The sequence below is a fragment of the Cetorhinus maximus genome, chromosome 15 (assembly GCF_964194155.1).
Source record: "Cetorhinus maximus chromosome 15, sCetMax3.hap1.1, whole genome shotgun sequence".
In the NCBI taxonomy this organism is placed as follows: Eukaryota; Metazoa; Chordata; class Chondrichthyes; order Lamniformes; family Cetorhinidae; genus Cetorhinus; species Cetorhinus maximus.
The window spans coordinates 14,963,332-14,977,209 of NC_135893.1; the positions used below are offsets into that span (position 1 = coordinate 14,963,332).

At 42.8% G+C, this 13,878-nt stretch overlaps 1 protein-coding gene across 4 annotated transcripts in view; it reads left to right on the top strand.

Moving 5' to 3' along the window:
* The window catches only part of prkcz (protein kinase C, zeta), a 555,970-nt gene that overhangs the window by 359,890 nt on the left and 182,202 nt on the right, over positions 1-13,878 (top strand). For all 4 annotated transcript variants that reach the window (XM_078557946.1, XM_078557944.1, XM_078557945.1 and 1 more), the window contains one exon: positions 5,730-5,809. In XM_078557946.1, the coding sequence (XP_078414072.1) occupies positions 5,730-5,809 (80 nt within the window). The remainder of the gene's footprint in view (positions 1-5,729; positions 5,810-13,878) is intronic.

A 13,878-nucleotide genomic window follows, 5' to 3' on the forward strand; every position in this document is an offset into this window, starting at 1 on the left:
AATAGGTCCTCCCTATCCACTCTATCTAGGCCCCTCATAGTTTTAGACCCCTCAATTAAATCAGCCTCTCTGTTCCAAAGAAAACAACCTAGAACATGGAGAGGAGGGGATGGGGCGCATAGCCTTAGGATAAGGAGTTGATCATTTAGGACTGAGAGAAGAAGAAATTTCTTCACTCAGAGGACTGTGAATCTTTGGAATTATCTACTCCTGGATGGTTATGGGTGCACCTTCATTGAGTATATTCACGATTGAGAACATTAAATTTTTGATCTCAGGGAATCGAGTTTTATCTGGAGCAAAGTGGAATTGAGAAAGAAGGTCAGCCATGATTGTATTGAATGGTGGAGAAGGCTGAAGGGGTCAAATGGTCTACTCCTCCTATTTCTTATGTAATCCCAGCCTATGCAATCTTTCCTCATAGCTAAAATGCTGTGTTCCTGGCAACATCCTTGTAAATCTCTATGCCTGCTCTAGCGCAATCACATCTTTCTTATAGTGTGGTGACCAGAACTGCACAAAGTACTCTTGCTGGAACCTAACTAGTGTTTTATGTAGTTCTAGCATAACCTCTCTACTCTGATACTCTAGGCTTCAGCCAATAAAGAATAATATTCCGTATGCTTTCCTGAGCATCTTATCTACCCGTCCTGCTACCTTCAAGGATTTATGCAGAAGAATTCCCAAGCCCCTCTGTTCCTCGACACTTCTCAGAATCCTGCCATTTATTGTGTATTCTTTTGCCTTGTTTGTCCTCGCTAAATGCATTGACTAGTCCATTGATATCTTCCTGTAGTCTTCAGTTTTCTTTTTCACCATCAGCTCTATGACCAATTCTCATATCATCTGCAAACTTATTTTTCATTTCACCTATATGCAAGTCTAAATTATTGATTTATACCATGAACAACAAGAGACCTAGCACTGAGCCCTGCAGAACCTCGCTGGAAATAGCCTTCCAGTCACAAAAAACAACCGTTGGCCATTACCCTTTGCTTCCTGCACCTGACTCAATTTTGAATCCAATTTGTCATTTTTCCTTGGATTCCAAGAACATAATCCCTCTCCATATAAATAACACTGCATATTCATAGTCACCACCTTTAACTTGCCATCTCAGATGGCCTCTCCATCCTCATGTTCTCAATCACAGACAAGGCCATATTCAATTTGAATTTTTCCATCCACATCCTCATACAAACTTAAAACACCATTTCCTCTGTGCCCACTCAGAGAGAAAGCTCTTCCCCTGGATCATTTACAAACATACTTTCAAGCACACAACTGCCTACCTTAGGCTTTCCATTTACCACAATACTTCTGCAGCTGCCAATCTGCTCAGCCACTCTCTCACTTCCGTGTTTGTTGCCAGCAAAGCCCTTAGGCTAACCCATCTCAATTGTTCCCTTTGTTTGGCCCCCATCTTTGCTTTCTCATGTCCAAAGGGTGCAGACTTTCAGTCAATGTGACATATAACTAAACTTTGCTATCCATTGAACCACGTCAAGCATTATCTGGCTTCAAGTTTCTCTGCCAAAACCACTGACTACATTAGTGTCATCCTGTAGTTGAGCAAAGAAAACTTGGCTTTTCTCCACTAGCAGCAAGTTGACTCTGCCTCATTGCACAATGATTTTCTAACTTTTGGTGCTCTTTAATAATGGATTCTAGCATTTTCCCAGCGACAGATGTTAGAATAACTGACCTATAGTTTCCTGCTTTCTCCTTCCCTCCAGTCATGAACAAGGGTGTTACAATTGTGGTATTCTAATCCGTTGGGACCTTTCCAGAATCTAGGGAATTTTGGAAAATTACAACCAATGCATCCACCATCTCTACAGCCACTTCTTGTAAGACCTTAAGATGCAGGCCATGAGGTCCAGGAGACTTGTCAGCCTTAAATCCCATTAGTATTCCCATTATTTTTTCTCTGGTGATAGTTATTTCTTGAAGTTCCTCCCTGCCTTTTGCCTCTTGATTTTCTACTATTCTTAGGATGCTTTTTGTGTCTTCTGCTGTGCAGACAGTTCCAAAATACTTGTTCAAAGCTTCTGCCATTTCCTCATTTAGAACAAAGAACAAAGAAAAGTACAGCACAGGAACAGGCCCTTCAGCCCTCCAAGCTTGCGCTGATCATATTGCCCGTCAACTAAAACATTTTGCACTTCCGGGGTCCGTATCCCTCTATTCCCATCCTATTCATGTATTTGTCAAGCTGCCTCTTAAACACCACTATGGTAACTGCTTTCACCACCTCCTCTGGCAGCGAGTTCCAGACACTCACTACCCTCTGCGTAAAAAAACTTGCCACGCACATCTCCTCTATAGTTTTCTCCTCTCACCTTAAATCCACGTCCCCTAGTAATTGACTCTTCCACCCTGGGAAAAAGCTTCTGACTATCTACTCTGTCCATGCCACTCATAATTTTGTAAACTTCTATCAAGTCGCCCCTCAATCTCCGTCGCTCTAATGAGAACAATCCGAGTTTCTCCAACCTCTCCTCATAGCTAATAACTTCCAGACCAGGCAGCATCCTGGTAAACCTCCTCTGCACCCTCTCCAACGCCAACATATCCTTCTGGTAATGTGGCGACCAGAATTGCACTCAATATTCCAAGTGTGGCCTAACCAAGGTTCTATACAGCTGCAGCATGACTTCCCAGCTTTTATACTCAATACCCCTGCCAATGAAGGCAAGCATGCCATATGCCTTCCTGACTACCTTATCCACCTGCTTTGTCACTTTCAGTGACCTGTGGACCTGTACACCCAGATCCCTCTGCCCGTCGATGCACTTAAGGGTTCTGCCATTTACTGTATAATTCCTGCCTGTATTAGACCTTCCAAAATGCATTACCTCGCATTTGTCCGGATTAAACTCCATCTGCCATTTCTCCGCCCAAGTCTCCAACCGATCTATATCCCGTTATATCCTTTGACAATCCTCTTCACTATCTGCAACTCCTCCAACCTTAGTGTCGTCTACAAACTTACTAATTAGCCCAGTTATATTTTCCTCCAAATCATTTATGTATACTACAAACAGCAAAGGTCCCAGCACTGATCCCTGCGGAACTCCACTAGTCACAGCTTTCCATTCAGAAAAGCACCCTTCCACTGCTACCCTCTGCCTTCTACGACCAAGCCAATTCTGTATCCATCTTGCCAGCTCACCTCTGATCCTGTGCGACTTTACCAGTCTGCCATGAGGGACCTTGTCAAAGGCCTTACTGAAATCCATGTATATAACATCCACTGCCCTTCCATCGTTGATCATCTTTGTCACTTCCTCGAAAAACTCGATCAAGTTAGTGAGACACGACCTCCCCTTCACAAAACCATGCTGCCCTCACTAATACACCCATTTGCTTCCAAATGGTAGTAAATCCTGTCACGAAGAATCTTTTCCAATAATTTCCCTACCACTGACGTAAGGCTCACCGGCCTGTAATTTCCTGGATTATCCCTGCTACCCTTCTTAAACAATGGAACAACATTGGCCATTCTCCAGTCCTCTGGGACCTCACCCATAGCCAGTGAGGATACAAAGATTTCTGTCAAGGCCCCAGCAATCTCCTCCCTTGCCTCCCTCAGTACTCTGGGGTAGATCCCATCTGGCCCTGGAGACTTATCCACCGTAATATTCTTCAAGACGCCTAACACCTCTTTTTTGATCTTAACATGATCCAGGCTATCTACACACTCTTCCCTAGACAAATCAACCGCTAAGTCCTTCTCTTTGGTGAATACTGATGAGAAGCATTCATTTAGTATCTCTCCCATTTCTTCTGGCTCCACACACAGATTCCCACCTCTGTCCCTGAGTGGGCCTATCCTTTCCCTGGCTACCCAGAAAACCTGCAACCTGATTCTACAATGGATTCCTATGGACTCTTCTCTGCTCAACACCCATCTCCATGACAACGTGGATCACATGGGCATTAAATCCAGTAGAAATGCTAGTTAGCTATCCTCTAGATCCCCAACTTCCATTCTATCTTGGAATTAAATAAACAGTTTAATGTATAGCTGTTTACAAAACCTGACATTCCTAATACCTCCCTGGAACTTGGAGACTGAGCCTATCCACCATCAGCACAGCTGCTCAGGTCATTGTTTGCAGGTGTGAAAATCTTGTACCTTCTTCCTAGTAAAACAACATGGGCCCCCCTTAACCTTTAACAACCAAGCTATCCAGACTTGCTATCAGGCAGAATTCAGAACAGGTCACATGACCTTCTTCAATCATCCATTTTGCCTTAAACTAGAGTCCCAAAACATAAAAAGCTTACAAACTTCATATTTGTTACACACCAATAAAGTATTTCTGAAGTGCTGCCATGTTATAATGTTGGAAACGCGGCAGCCAATTTGCATCTCCTGTGAGCGATTCTGATTCTCCAGCATCTCCAAGTTGAAGTTCTCATTCTCATTTAATTCCCTTCGTTGCCTTGCCCCTCCCTATCATAAACTTCAACAGCCCTACCCTGCCCTCCCACCCACAAACAACTTTTCCTCAACACTAGCTTTTTGTGAATTCTCCTTTCCCTGTGTCCCCATTGGGGGCTGTGCCTTCAGCTGTCTCAGCACTATGCTTTGGAAATTCTTTCCTAAACTTCAATTCCTTTTTGTCTTTAAGGCACATCTTAATATTACTTTTTTGACCAATCCTTTGGTTACCTCTACTAATCTAATCTCTCCATCGTTGACCCAGTGTCCATTTACTGTCTAATTACACATCTGTGATATGCCTTGGAAGGTTTTCCATTTTATGGCGGTATGTAAATGAAAATTGTTGATTCACAGGAGATAAATTAATTTAGAATCCACAATTTTTTGATTCAGCTTTAAACTATACCAGCTTCTTTAAAGCTAAATTCAAATGCACCCTGCAGTTATATTCAGATTCAGTTTACTACTACAGGCTGATTCCTTCACTTGCACAGGACTGTGTTCTCAGGCATTGCCCTGGTTTCATATTCATGCTTATATATTGTCTAAACTGGCCTTGGTGGGTTCAAAGGTACTGACTGCATCTTCCCCATTTCACTGAAATATTGTCTCATGGGCATTGGTTAGGCAGCAACATTGAGTGTCAACCTTTAGGTTCAGACTGTATCTTTCTGTTAACTTAGTGTGCACATATTTTTATTTTATTGGGCCCTTTTTTGGATTATCAAGATAAATAATGTGGGGCTGTCAATCCAGAAAAATGCGACATGTACTTTTGGAACTCTCAATGATAGCAGTTAGTTTCAAAATAAGCTTATTCTATTTTGCCCCCAGCAAAGTGTTTTCAGTCTAGCCTTAGAAGAGCATCCCCTACTGCAATATTGTAACATTTCCATTTCCCACATAAGCTGCCCTTATAAACTTCCTTGAGTGGGGCTGACTGTTGCATTCCACCTTATGGACAATTTTACGGTGTTAACATGTGCTTACCAGAACTGATTTTCTAGTCAAAGTCATTTGGGATGTTGTGGCAGAAGGAGAAAATCTCACCTCAGCAGTCTTGTCTGGATTAAAGATTGAGTCCCAGAACCGAGGAATAAGATCTATCCTATTGAACCAACTAATTCCTTCAACTATGGTTAATGTCATGTCATGCAACCTGGCAAAATTTTAAAAAAGAGAAAATTGAAGACTCTTTTAACAATTGATTGTGGAATGTAGAAAATTAGTATAATAAATCTGGCAATATATTTACAATTTTTAAAAACCTTTGCAGTTATTTTGGAGAAGCCCATTCGGATCCCTCGATCACTTTCGGTAAAAGCAGCCAGTGTCCTAAAGGGATTTTTAAATAAGGTAAGAGACTGATTGATTGTCAAACTTTGATTTGAAATGAAGTATCCATTACAATCCTAAGACAAACGGTGTGCTTTGAAGAAGGGGGATAAAGCAAACTGCTGACACAATTGTTCAGGATAATATATATTAATGACCTAGACCTTGGTGTACAGGGCACAATTTCAAAATTTGTGAGTGATACGAAACTTGGAAGTGATGAACCATAAGTGTAGAACTTCAGAAGGACATAGACAGGATAGTAGAATGGGCAGACAAATGGCAGATGAAATTTAATGCAGAGAAGTGTGAAGTGATTCATTTTGGTAGGAAGAACACAGAGAGACAATTTTAAAAAAGGGTACAATTTTATAGGGGGTGCAGGAGCAGAGGGACCGGTGTTTATATGTACAAGAATCATTGAAGATGGCAGGACAGGTTGAAAGAGCTGTTAATAAAGCATACAGCATCCTGGGCTTCATCAATAGGGGCATAAAGTACACAAGCAAGGAAGTTATGTTAAACCTGTATAAAACACTGGTTCGGCCTCAGCTGGAGTATTGTGCCCAATCCTGGGCACCACTCTTCAGGAATAATGTGAAGGCATTAGACAGGGTGTAGAAAGATTCACGAGCATAGTTCTAGGGATGAGGAACTTAAGTTTTGTAGAAAGATTGGAGAAGTTTGGACTGTTCTCCCTGGAGAAGGTTGAGAGGGGACTTGGTGCAGGTATTCAAAATCATGAGGGGCCTGGACAGAGTAGCTAGGAAGAAACTGTTGCCATTGGTGGAAAGATCGAGAACCAGAAGGCACAGATTTAAGATAATTGGCAAAATAAGCAGTGGGAACATGAGCAAAAACCTTTTCATACAGAAAGTGGTTAGGATCTAGAATGCACTGCCTGGGAGTGTGGTGGTGAAAAGGTCAACTGAGGCATTCAGAAGGGAATTGGATTATTATTTGAACAGGAACAATTTGCAAGGCTATGGGGAAAAGGCAGTAGGCGAATTCTCCTTCAGTGGGTCAGCACAGACATGATGGGCCAAATGGCCTCCTGTGCTGTAACTATTTTATGATTCTGTGTACTTCCAAAGCTGTGTGTAGATGATTCCTGATCCTTATCAGTGGAAAAATAAAGACCCGGATGTTGGTTTGGCATCAACATTGAGTATGATCTCAAAGAATATTTTGGCTCAGACTGTATCACTCTATCAACTTAAAGTGTGCACATTTTTAATTTATTAATTATCAGTACTTCGAGATGAGCCATATCACTCTTGGGACTCTCACTGGTAGCACAATTACTGTAGTTACAAAATAAGTTTCCTTTGCCTTGTCTCCAATAACGTACCTTTGGTCCAACCTCAGAAGAGTGCTTCACTACTACAATAGTGTGACATTTCCATTTCCCACACAAGCTGTCTTGTGAACTATCTAGAGGCTGACAGTTTCATGCCATCTTATGGGCAGTTTTAGGCTGTGACCTTGTGCTTACTAGGAATTGATATGTGTCCGTAAACATTGCAACAAAATCCATTTCATTTTTATGTGCACTCTGAGCCAGCTTTCTCTTTTATGTGCGATATATGGTTAGGCCCAGCTGCAAGTTGTTTTTAACCCAACATGCATTTACTATGTTGATGCCCAAGGTAAACTAAATTATGGTTCTTGACCCATTACGTATATGTAAAGGAGAAGAATACTGGTCTGAATTTTCAATGGTCAGTGTTGGGGGCCGGTGAGACCAGAGGCAAGAGGGCTGGAATTTCCCGCCTGTTTCCTGGCACGGTCCTACGCATTTGCTGCCAGCGCCGCGCATGCGCAGTTGTATGCTGATGACAGGCCTGGGTTAACAGCTGCCACATTTATAGGGGGATGTGCAGCAGTGCATATGTATGGTCATCATTGGCAGCAGGAGGAAAGAATGTTGTGAATTTCTATCCTGGACTGACAGTGTCGCATTTTTGGAAACTCCTTGTACAGGGAATTAAAAGGGAAGGATTGGCAGGCAGGAAACTAAAATAGTTTTCTTGTGGGATAATTTACTGCGGTCACGTTGATCAGTGTTTCTAAACTCTGCCTCTCTATCCCAGTAACATAAGTGGATTGTAGGTTGCTGTGAGCGTTACACTATATTGCCACGTCTAACACACTTAGCAACCTACAATCCACTTACATTACTGGGACAATGAGACAGAGGGCAGGATTTTTCACTCGGCGTGCGGGCACACGCCAACACGCCCGAGTGTGAAATAAAGCGCGTTGATGTCAGCCAAGCGTGCCAACATCAACATGCACTCTCGCGAAAAGGCTACGTGGCCTTTGCATTTTTAGGAAACCTCATCCACGGGCAGGATGAGGCTTCCTTAAGCGAATAAAATAAAATAAAAATTTAACACTTGAATTACAAACATGTCCCTGCTCATGTGACAGTCAGATAAGGGGACATGTTTTATGACATTTTTATTTTGATCATTAGTTTATTTAAACAGCGCTTCATCTCCCTGAGGCACGGGGATTGCGCTCTTCCGCGAAGTTCGTGCTAGACCCAGTTGCCCTCCTCCCCCTGGCCACACAGGTAGCACTGCCGCTCGCATTCCACGCTGCGCAGGCCTTAATTGGCCCGCTCGCAAAAAATCGCTGAGTGGTGCCGACCGTGGACACTGGTCGGCTTCCCGACCGCCCCCTTCCCCCACCCCACCCCCGCCGCCCCTGCCGAGCACCTCCGCCAAGGGCAAAATTCTGCCCAGGCTCAGTTTCCCCCCTCCCCGTGCCCGCACAGGCAGCACTGCCGCTCGCGTTAGACGCTGGGCGGGCCTTAATTGGCCCACCTGTGTAAAATCGCAGTGCAGTGCCGATCGCGGGCACTGGTCTGCTTCCTAACTGCCCCACCCCCACTGGGCATCCACGCCAAAGAAAAAATTCTGCCCAGAGTTTTGAAATGCTCACCAACAGTGGCAGTAAAATATCCCATAAGGAAAGGATTTTAGTTTCCCGTCTGCAAATCCTTCTCTCCCACTCTGCCACTTTCGAGTTCCCCCGGCTGCATGCTCCAGCACTAACGTCATTTCTACGTATGTACGGACCAGTGAGCATGCGCAGATGGGAATCAGTGGCCACCTTACACTGCTGTATTGCGTTGGCAGGAGACAGTGTTTTCAAACAGGCTGGGTCAAGTGTGAAACAGCTACCCACCTGCAAGCAGTGGATAGCCAATCAGGGCAAATAAGGAACCTACTATAAGGCCCCTTTCTCACGTGATTGGAAGTTTCCAGGTCGCAAATGAACCTCCTGAAGTGGCTGAAACACAGCCAGTGAAAAGAGGTGGCCTCTCAACTGCTTTGCACACAATTAATTACTTTAAATTGTAATGTCAGCAATCTAATTTCAACGTAACAAGTTCCCTCAAACAGGTATTAGCTGAACAACCATTTGAGTTGACTTATTAGTGGTGATTGTTGTGATAGAAATGTTGGCCAAGTCATTGAGAAAACTGTCGCTCTTTATCCACTGATCCAGTTTAATATATTTATCCACATTAGAGTTGTTCGCAAAATTAAAACCCACGTGGTTAAAAGGACAGTAACAGCGTAGATGCATAATTGGCTATGGGACAGAAAGCAGATAGTAATGTTGGGTGGTTGTTTTTCAGACTGGAGGGAAGTTTACAGCGATGTTCCCCAGGGGTTGGTATTTGGACCTCTGCTGTTTTTGATGTATATTAGTGACCCAGACTTGAGTATGCAGCATATAATCTCAAAGTTTTCAGATGACATGAAGCGTAAAAATGTAATAAATAATGAGGAGGATTGTCTTAGTCATAGACCTTAGGAGGCCCTAGACGGGCTGGTGGAACAAGCAGATACATGGCAGATGAAGTTCAATGTGGAGAAGTGTGAAATAATACACTTTGGTAGGAAGAATAAGGAGAGGCAATATGAACTAAATGGTTCAATTTTCAAGATGGTGCAAGAACATAGAGCACGGGGGAGACTGGATATGTACTCAAATGAGCAGATGGAGTATAATATGGGAAAACGTGAGGTGGCCTGTCCACTTGGGCAAGAAAAATAGAAAAGCAGAATATTACTTAAATGGAGAGAGATGGCAGAATTTTGCGGTAGAGAGAGATCGAGGTGTCCTTGTACATGAATCACTAAAAGTTAGTGTGCAGCTACAGCAAATAATTAGGAAGGCAAATGGAATGTCAGACTTTATTGCAAGTGGGGATGAATATAAGAGTAGTAAAGGCTTGCTACAACTGTACATTGGTGAGACCACACAGAGTACTGTGTACACTTTGGTCTCTTTGCTTAAGAAGGGGTATACTTGCATTGGAAACAGGTCAGAGAAGGCTTCCGAGTTCCTGGGATGAAGGGGTTGTATTATGAGGAAAAGTTAAGCAGGTTGGCTCTATACTTATTGGAGTCTAGAAGAATGACAGGTGATCTTATTGAAACATATGAGATTCTGAGGGGGCTTGACAGGGTAGATGATGAGATGATGTTTCCCCTCGTGAAGGTATTCAGAACTAGGCAGCACTGTTTCAAAATAAGGGGTTGCCCATTTTAGAGAGAGATGAGGAGGAATTTTTTCTCTGCATGTTGTTAGTGTTTGAAATTCTCTTCCCCTGCAAGCAGTGGAGGTTGGATCAATGAATATATTCAAGGCTGATTTTTGATTGACAAAGAAGTCAAGATTATGGGGGGCAGGCAGGAGAGTGGATCTGAGGCCATTGTCAGACCAGCCATGATCTTACTCAATGGCACAGCAAGCTCAATGGAGTGAATAGCTTGCTCCTCCTATTTCTTAACATAAATTTTTGAAGGTGGAAGGACAAGGGCACTTAGAAAATATCGATGTAATCAGGCAAAGTCAACATGATTTTGTGAAAAGGAAATCATGTTTGACTCGTTGCTTGTTACTTACTCAAAGAACTCCAATAAATGTGTTTTACGGGGAGCCTGTAGATGTGGTGGCCTTGGATTTCTAAAAGGCATTTGACAAGGCGCCACATCAAAAGTTACTATACAAATTAAGAATGTATGGTGTGGGGGATAACATATTAGCATGGCTAGAGGATTGGTTAGTTAACAGGAAACAGAGTATGGATAAATGGGTCATTTTTTGGGCTGGCGAGATATAATGAGTGGAGTGCCACAGGGATCAGTGCTGGGGCCTCAACTACTTACAATCTATATCATTAACTTGGATGAAGGACCGAATGTATGGTTGCTAAATTTGCTGATGACACAAAGATAAATAGGAGAGGAAACAAAACAGAAAATGCTGGAAAAACTCAGCAGGTCTAGCAGCATCTGTGGCGAGAGAAACAGAGTTAATGGCCAGAATATTGCATGCAGGGGAGGGCCTGACACAGCAACGTGTAAAATGACGTGAGATGACGTTGGACATGCGTCCTGATGTCATCGTGTGTTATTTCGATATTGCGTTCGGTGGGCTCGCGCCGGAGATGGCTGCGCACCGGCCGAACTGTTAAAGGCTTATTAAGGCCATTAAGGAAGTAATTTAGCTCATTAACTACGCTGCCCGTCCAACCTTAAGGTTGGCGGGCAGGCGAAGAGCCCAAGTGACCTTCATGTTTTCCAGGAAACCTCATGCACGGGCAAGATGAGGTTTCCTGAAGGTTAAATAAAATAATTAAATAAATGTTGCAAAATGCACAAACATGTCCCAACTCATGTGACACTGTCACATGGGGGGATATGTTTAAATAATTTTTTAGGTCATTTATTGAGAAGTTTCATTATCAAATTAATCTCCCTGAGGCAGCTCTGTGCTTCAGGGAGATTGCTGCGCTCTTTCGCGCACATGCGCCTTAATTGGCCCGGCCACGTAAAATTGCGGCGCGCAGCCGATCGCAGGCGGTGATCGGCTCCGCGCCCGCCCAGCCCGCCTGACATAGGTAAGATTCAGCCCAACATTTCGAGTCTGTATGACCCTTCTTCAGAGCTCTGAAGAAGGGTTATGCGGACTCGAAACGTAAACTGTTTCTCTCTCCACAGATGCTGCTAGACCTGCTGAGTTTTCCCAGCATTTTCTGTTTTTGTTTCAGATTTCCAGCATCTGCAGTATTTTGCTTTTATATAGGTAGGAGAATAAGTTGTGACGAGGACATAAGGAGTCTGCAAAGGGGTATAGATAGGTTAAGTGAGTGGCAAAATGTGGTTGATGGAGTATAATGTGGGAAAAAGTGAACTTCTCCACTTTGGCAGGGAGTTTAGAAAAGCAGCATATTATTTAAATGAAAAGAAATTGCTGAGCTCTGCGAAACAGAGGGATCTGGGTACCCTGGTGTATAAATCACAAGAAGTTAGTGTGCAGGTACAGCAAATGATTAGGAAGGCAAATAGAATGTTGTTGTTGATTGCAAGGGGAATGAAATATAAAAGTAGGGCAGTTTTGCTCCGGTTGTACAGGGTGTTTGGTGAGACCACATTTGGTGGACTGTGTACTGTTTTAGTCTCCTAATTTAAGGACATAATTGCATTAGAAGCAGCTCATGTGACTGATTACTGGGATTAAAGGGGTTATCTCCTGAGGAAAGGTTGAACAGGTTGGGTCTGTATCCATTGGAGTTTAGAAGAATGAGAGGTGATCTTATTGAAACATATAAGATCCTAAGGGAACTTGACAGGGTGGATGCTGAAAAAATGTTTCCCCTTGTGGGAGAGACTAGAACTTGTGGCCACAATTTAAAAATAAGGTGTCTCCCATTTAAAACAGAGATGAGGAGAATTTTTTCTGAGGGCTGAAGGTCTGTGGAATTCTCTTTCCCAGAGAGCAGTAGAGGCAGGGTCATTGAATATTTTTAAGGCAGAGTTAGATTCTTGACTGACAAGGGCATCAAAGTGTATAGGGAGTAGACAAGAAAGTGGGGTTGATGCCACAATCTGATCAGCCATGATCTTAGCAAATGGCGGTGCAGGCTCGAGGGGCCAAATGGCCTACTCTTAATTCGTATGTTCGTGTTCAAAATCATGAACGATTTTTGCAACAACTTGTGACCTGGAATGCACGGCCTAAAAGAATGTTGGAAATGGATTCAATCGTAACTAAATGTTTGAAGGAAAAAAATTAAGAGGGCTATGGGGAAAGCAGGGTAGTGGGAATAATTGAATAATTCTTTCAAAGAGCTGGCAGAGCTACGTTGAACAAAATGTATAATCTCCATCTCTGCTGCATTATTCTATGATCCTGTAAAAGCACAGCACATCCACCAGTGCGACAGTCTAAATTCCTGTGCTGCAGCTAGGAATGGAGTTTCAGCCAGAGACAAGAATGTAATCAAGTGAGCCAAGCTGAGACAGAATGTAAAACACAGAAGGGATAAACATATTTGCCATCTGTCTAAAATATACTCAAAATTTGGTTTCACAAGGTAAGAGGATAAGTATGCATACATTAACATGCTGAACTACCTTGTTAATAGTTAGAGATATCACTGTTCCCACTTGCCTCGGTTTTTTATTCATGTCTTATGGATTCCTGTTGATGAAAAGTTTAACCAAAGGTAGAAATTCAGATTAGTCCTTAACCACAAGCTATCAACATTCTCCTGTTCAGCTTAAGAAGGAAATTGATTGCTGTGGCATTAACAAATATGTATGAATGATCTACTCTTTGATTCCTTACCAATATCCCCATCTCTCTCTTCAGCAAGCTTCTGGTTGCAGCTTGCTGCTTTACTCAATAACACGTTTGTGGGTTTGCTATATTGTGCATGTGCATGCTGTCCTACTGCACAACAAAGAGGAAGAGGTTGATGCATAAACTCTTCAGTTGGCACTCCTGCCAGCCAATGACTTCCTGTTAAAGCAGAAAGTAACTCCAGTTGTGCATTATGAATTTATACTTTACTATTTCGTAAACTTGGTAGAGTAATGTCAACATTGCCTTACCCTTCAATGAACTTATTGCGAGTATATGATCCTTGTCATTCTTATGCAGACAATTTGTGATTGGGTTTTCGCTTTACTCGCCCTCCCCGATACCATACCAAGTACTTGCTTCACACAGACACTGCTCAGAATAATTAAAAGGGTGTAGTATTTCTACACAGAAATGGT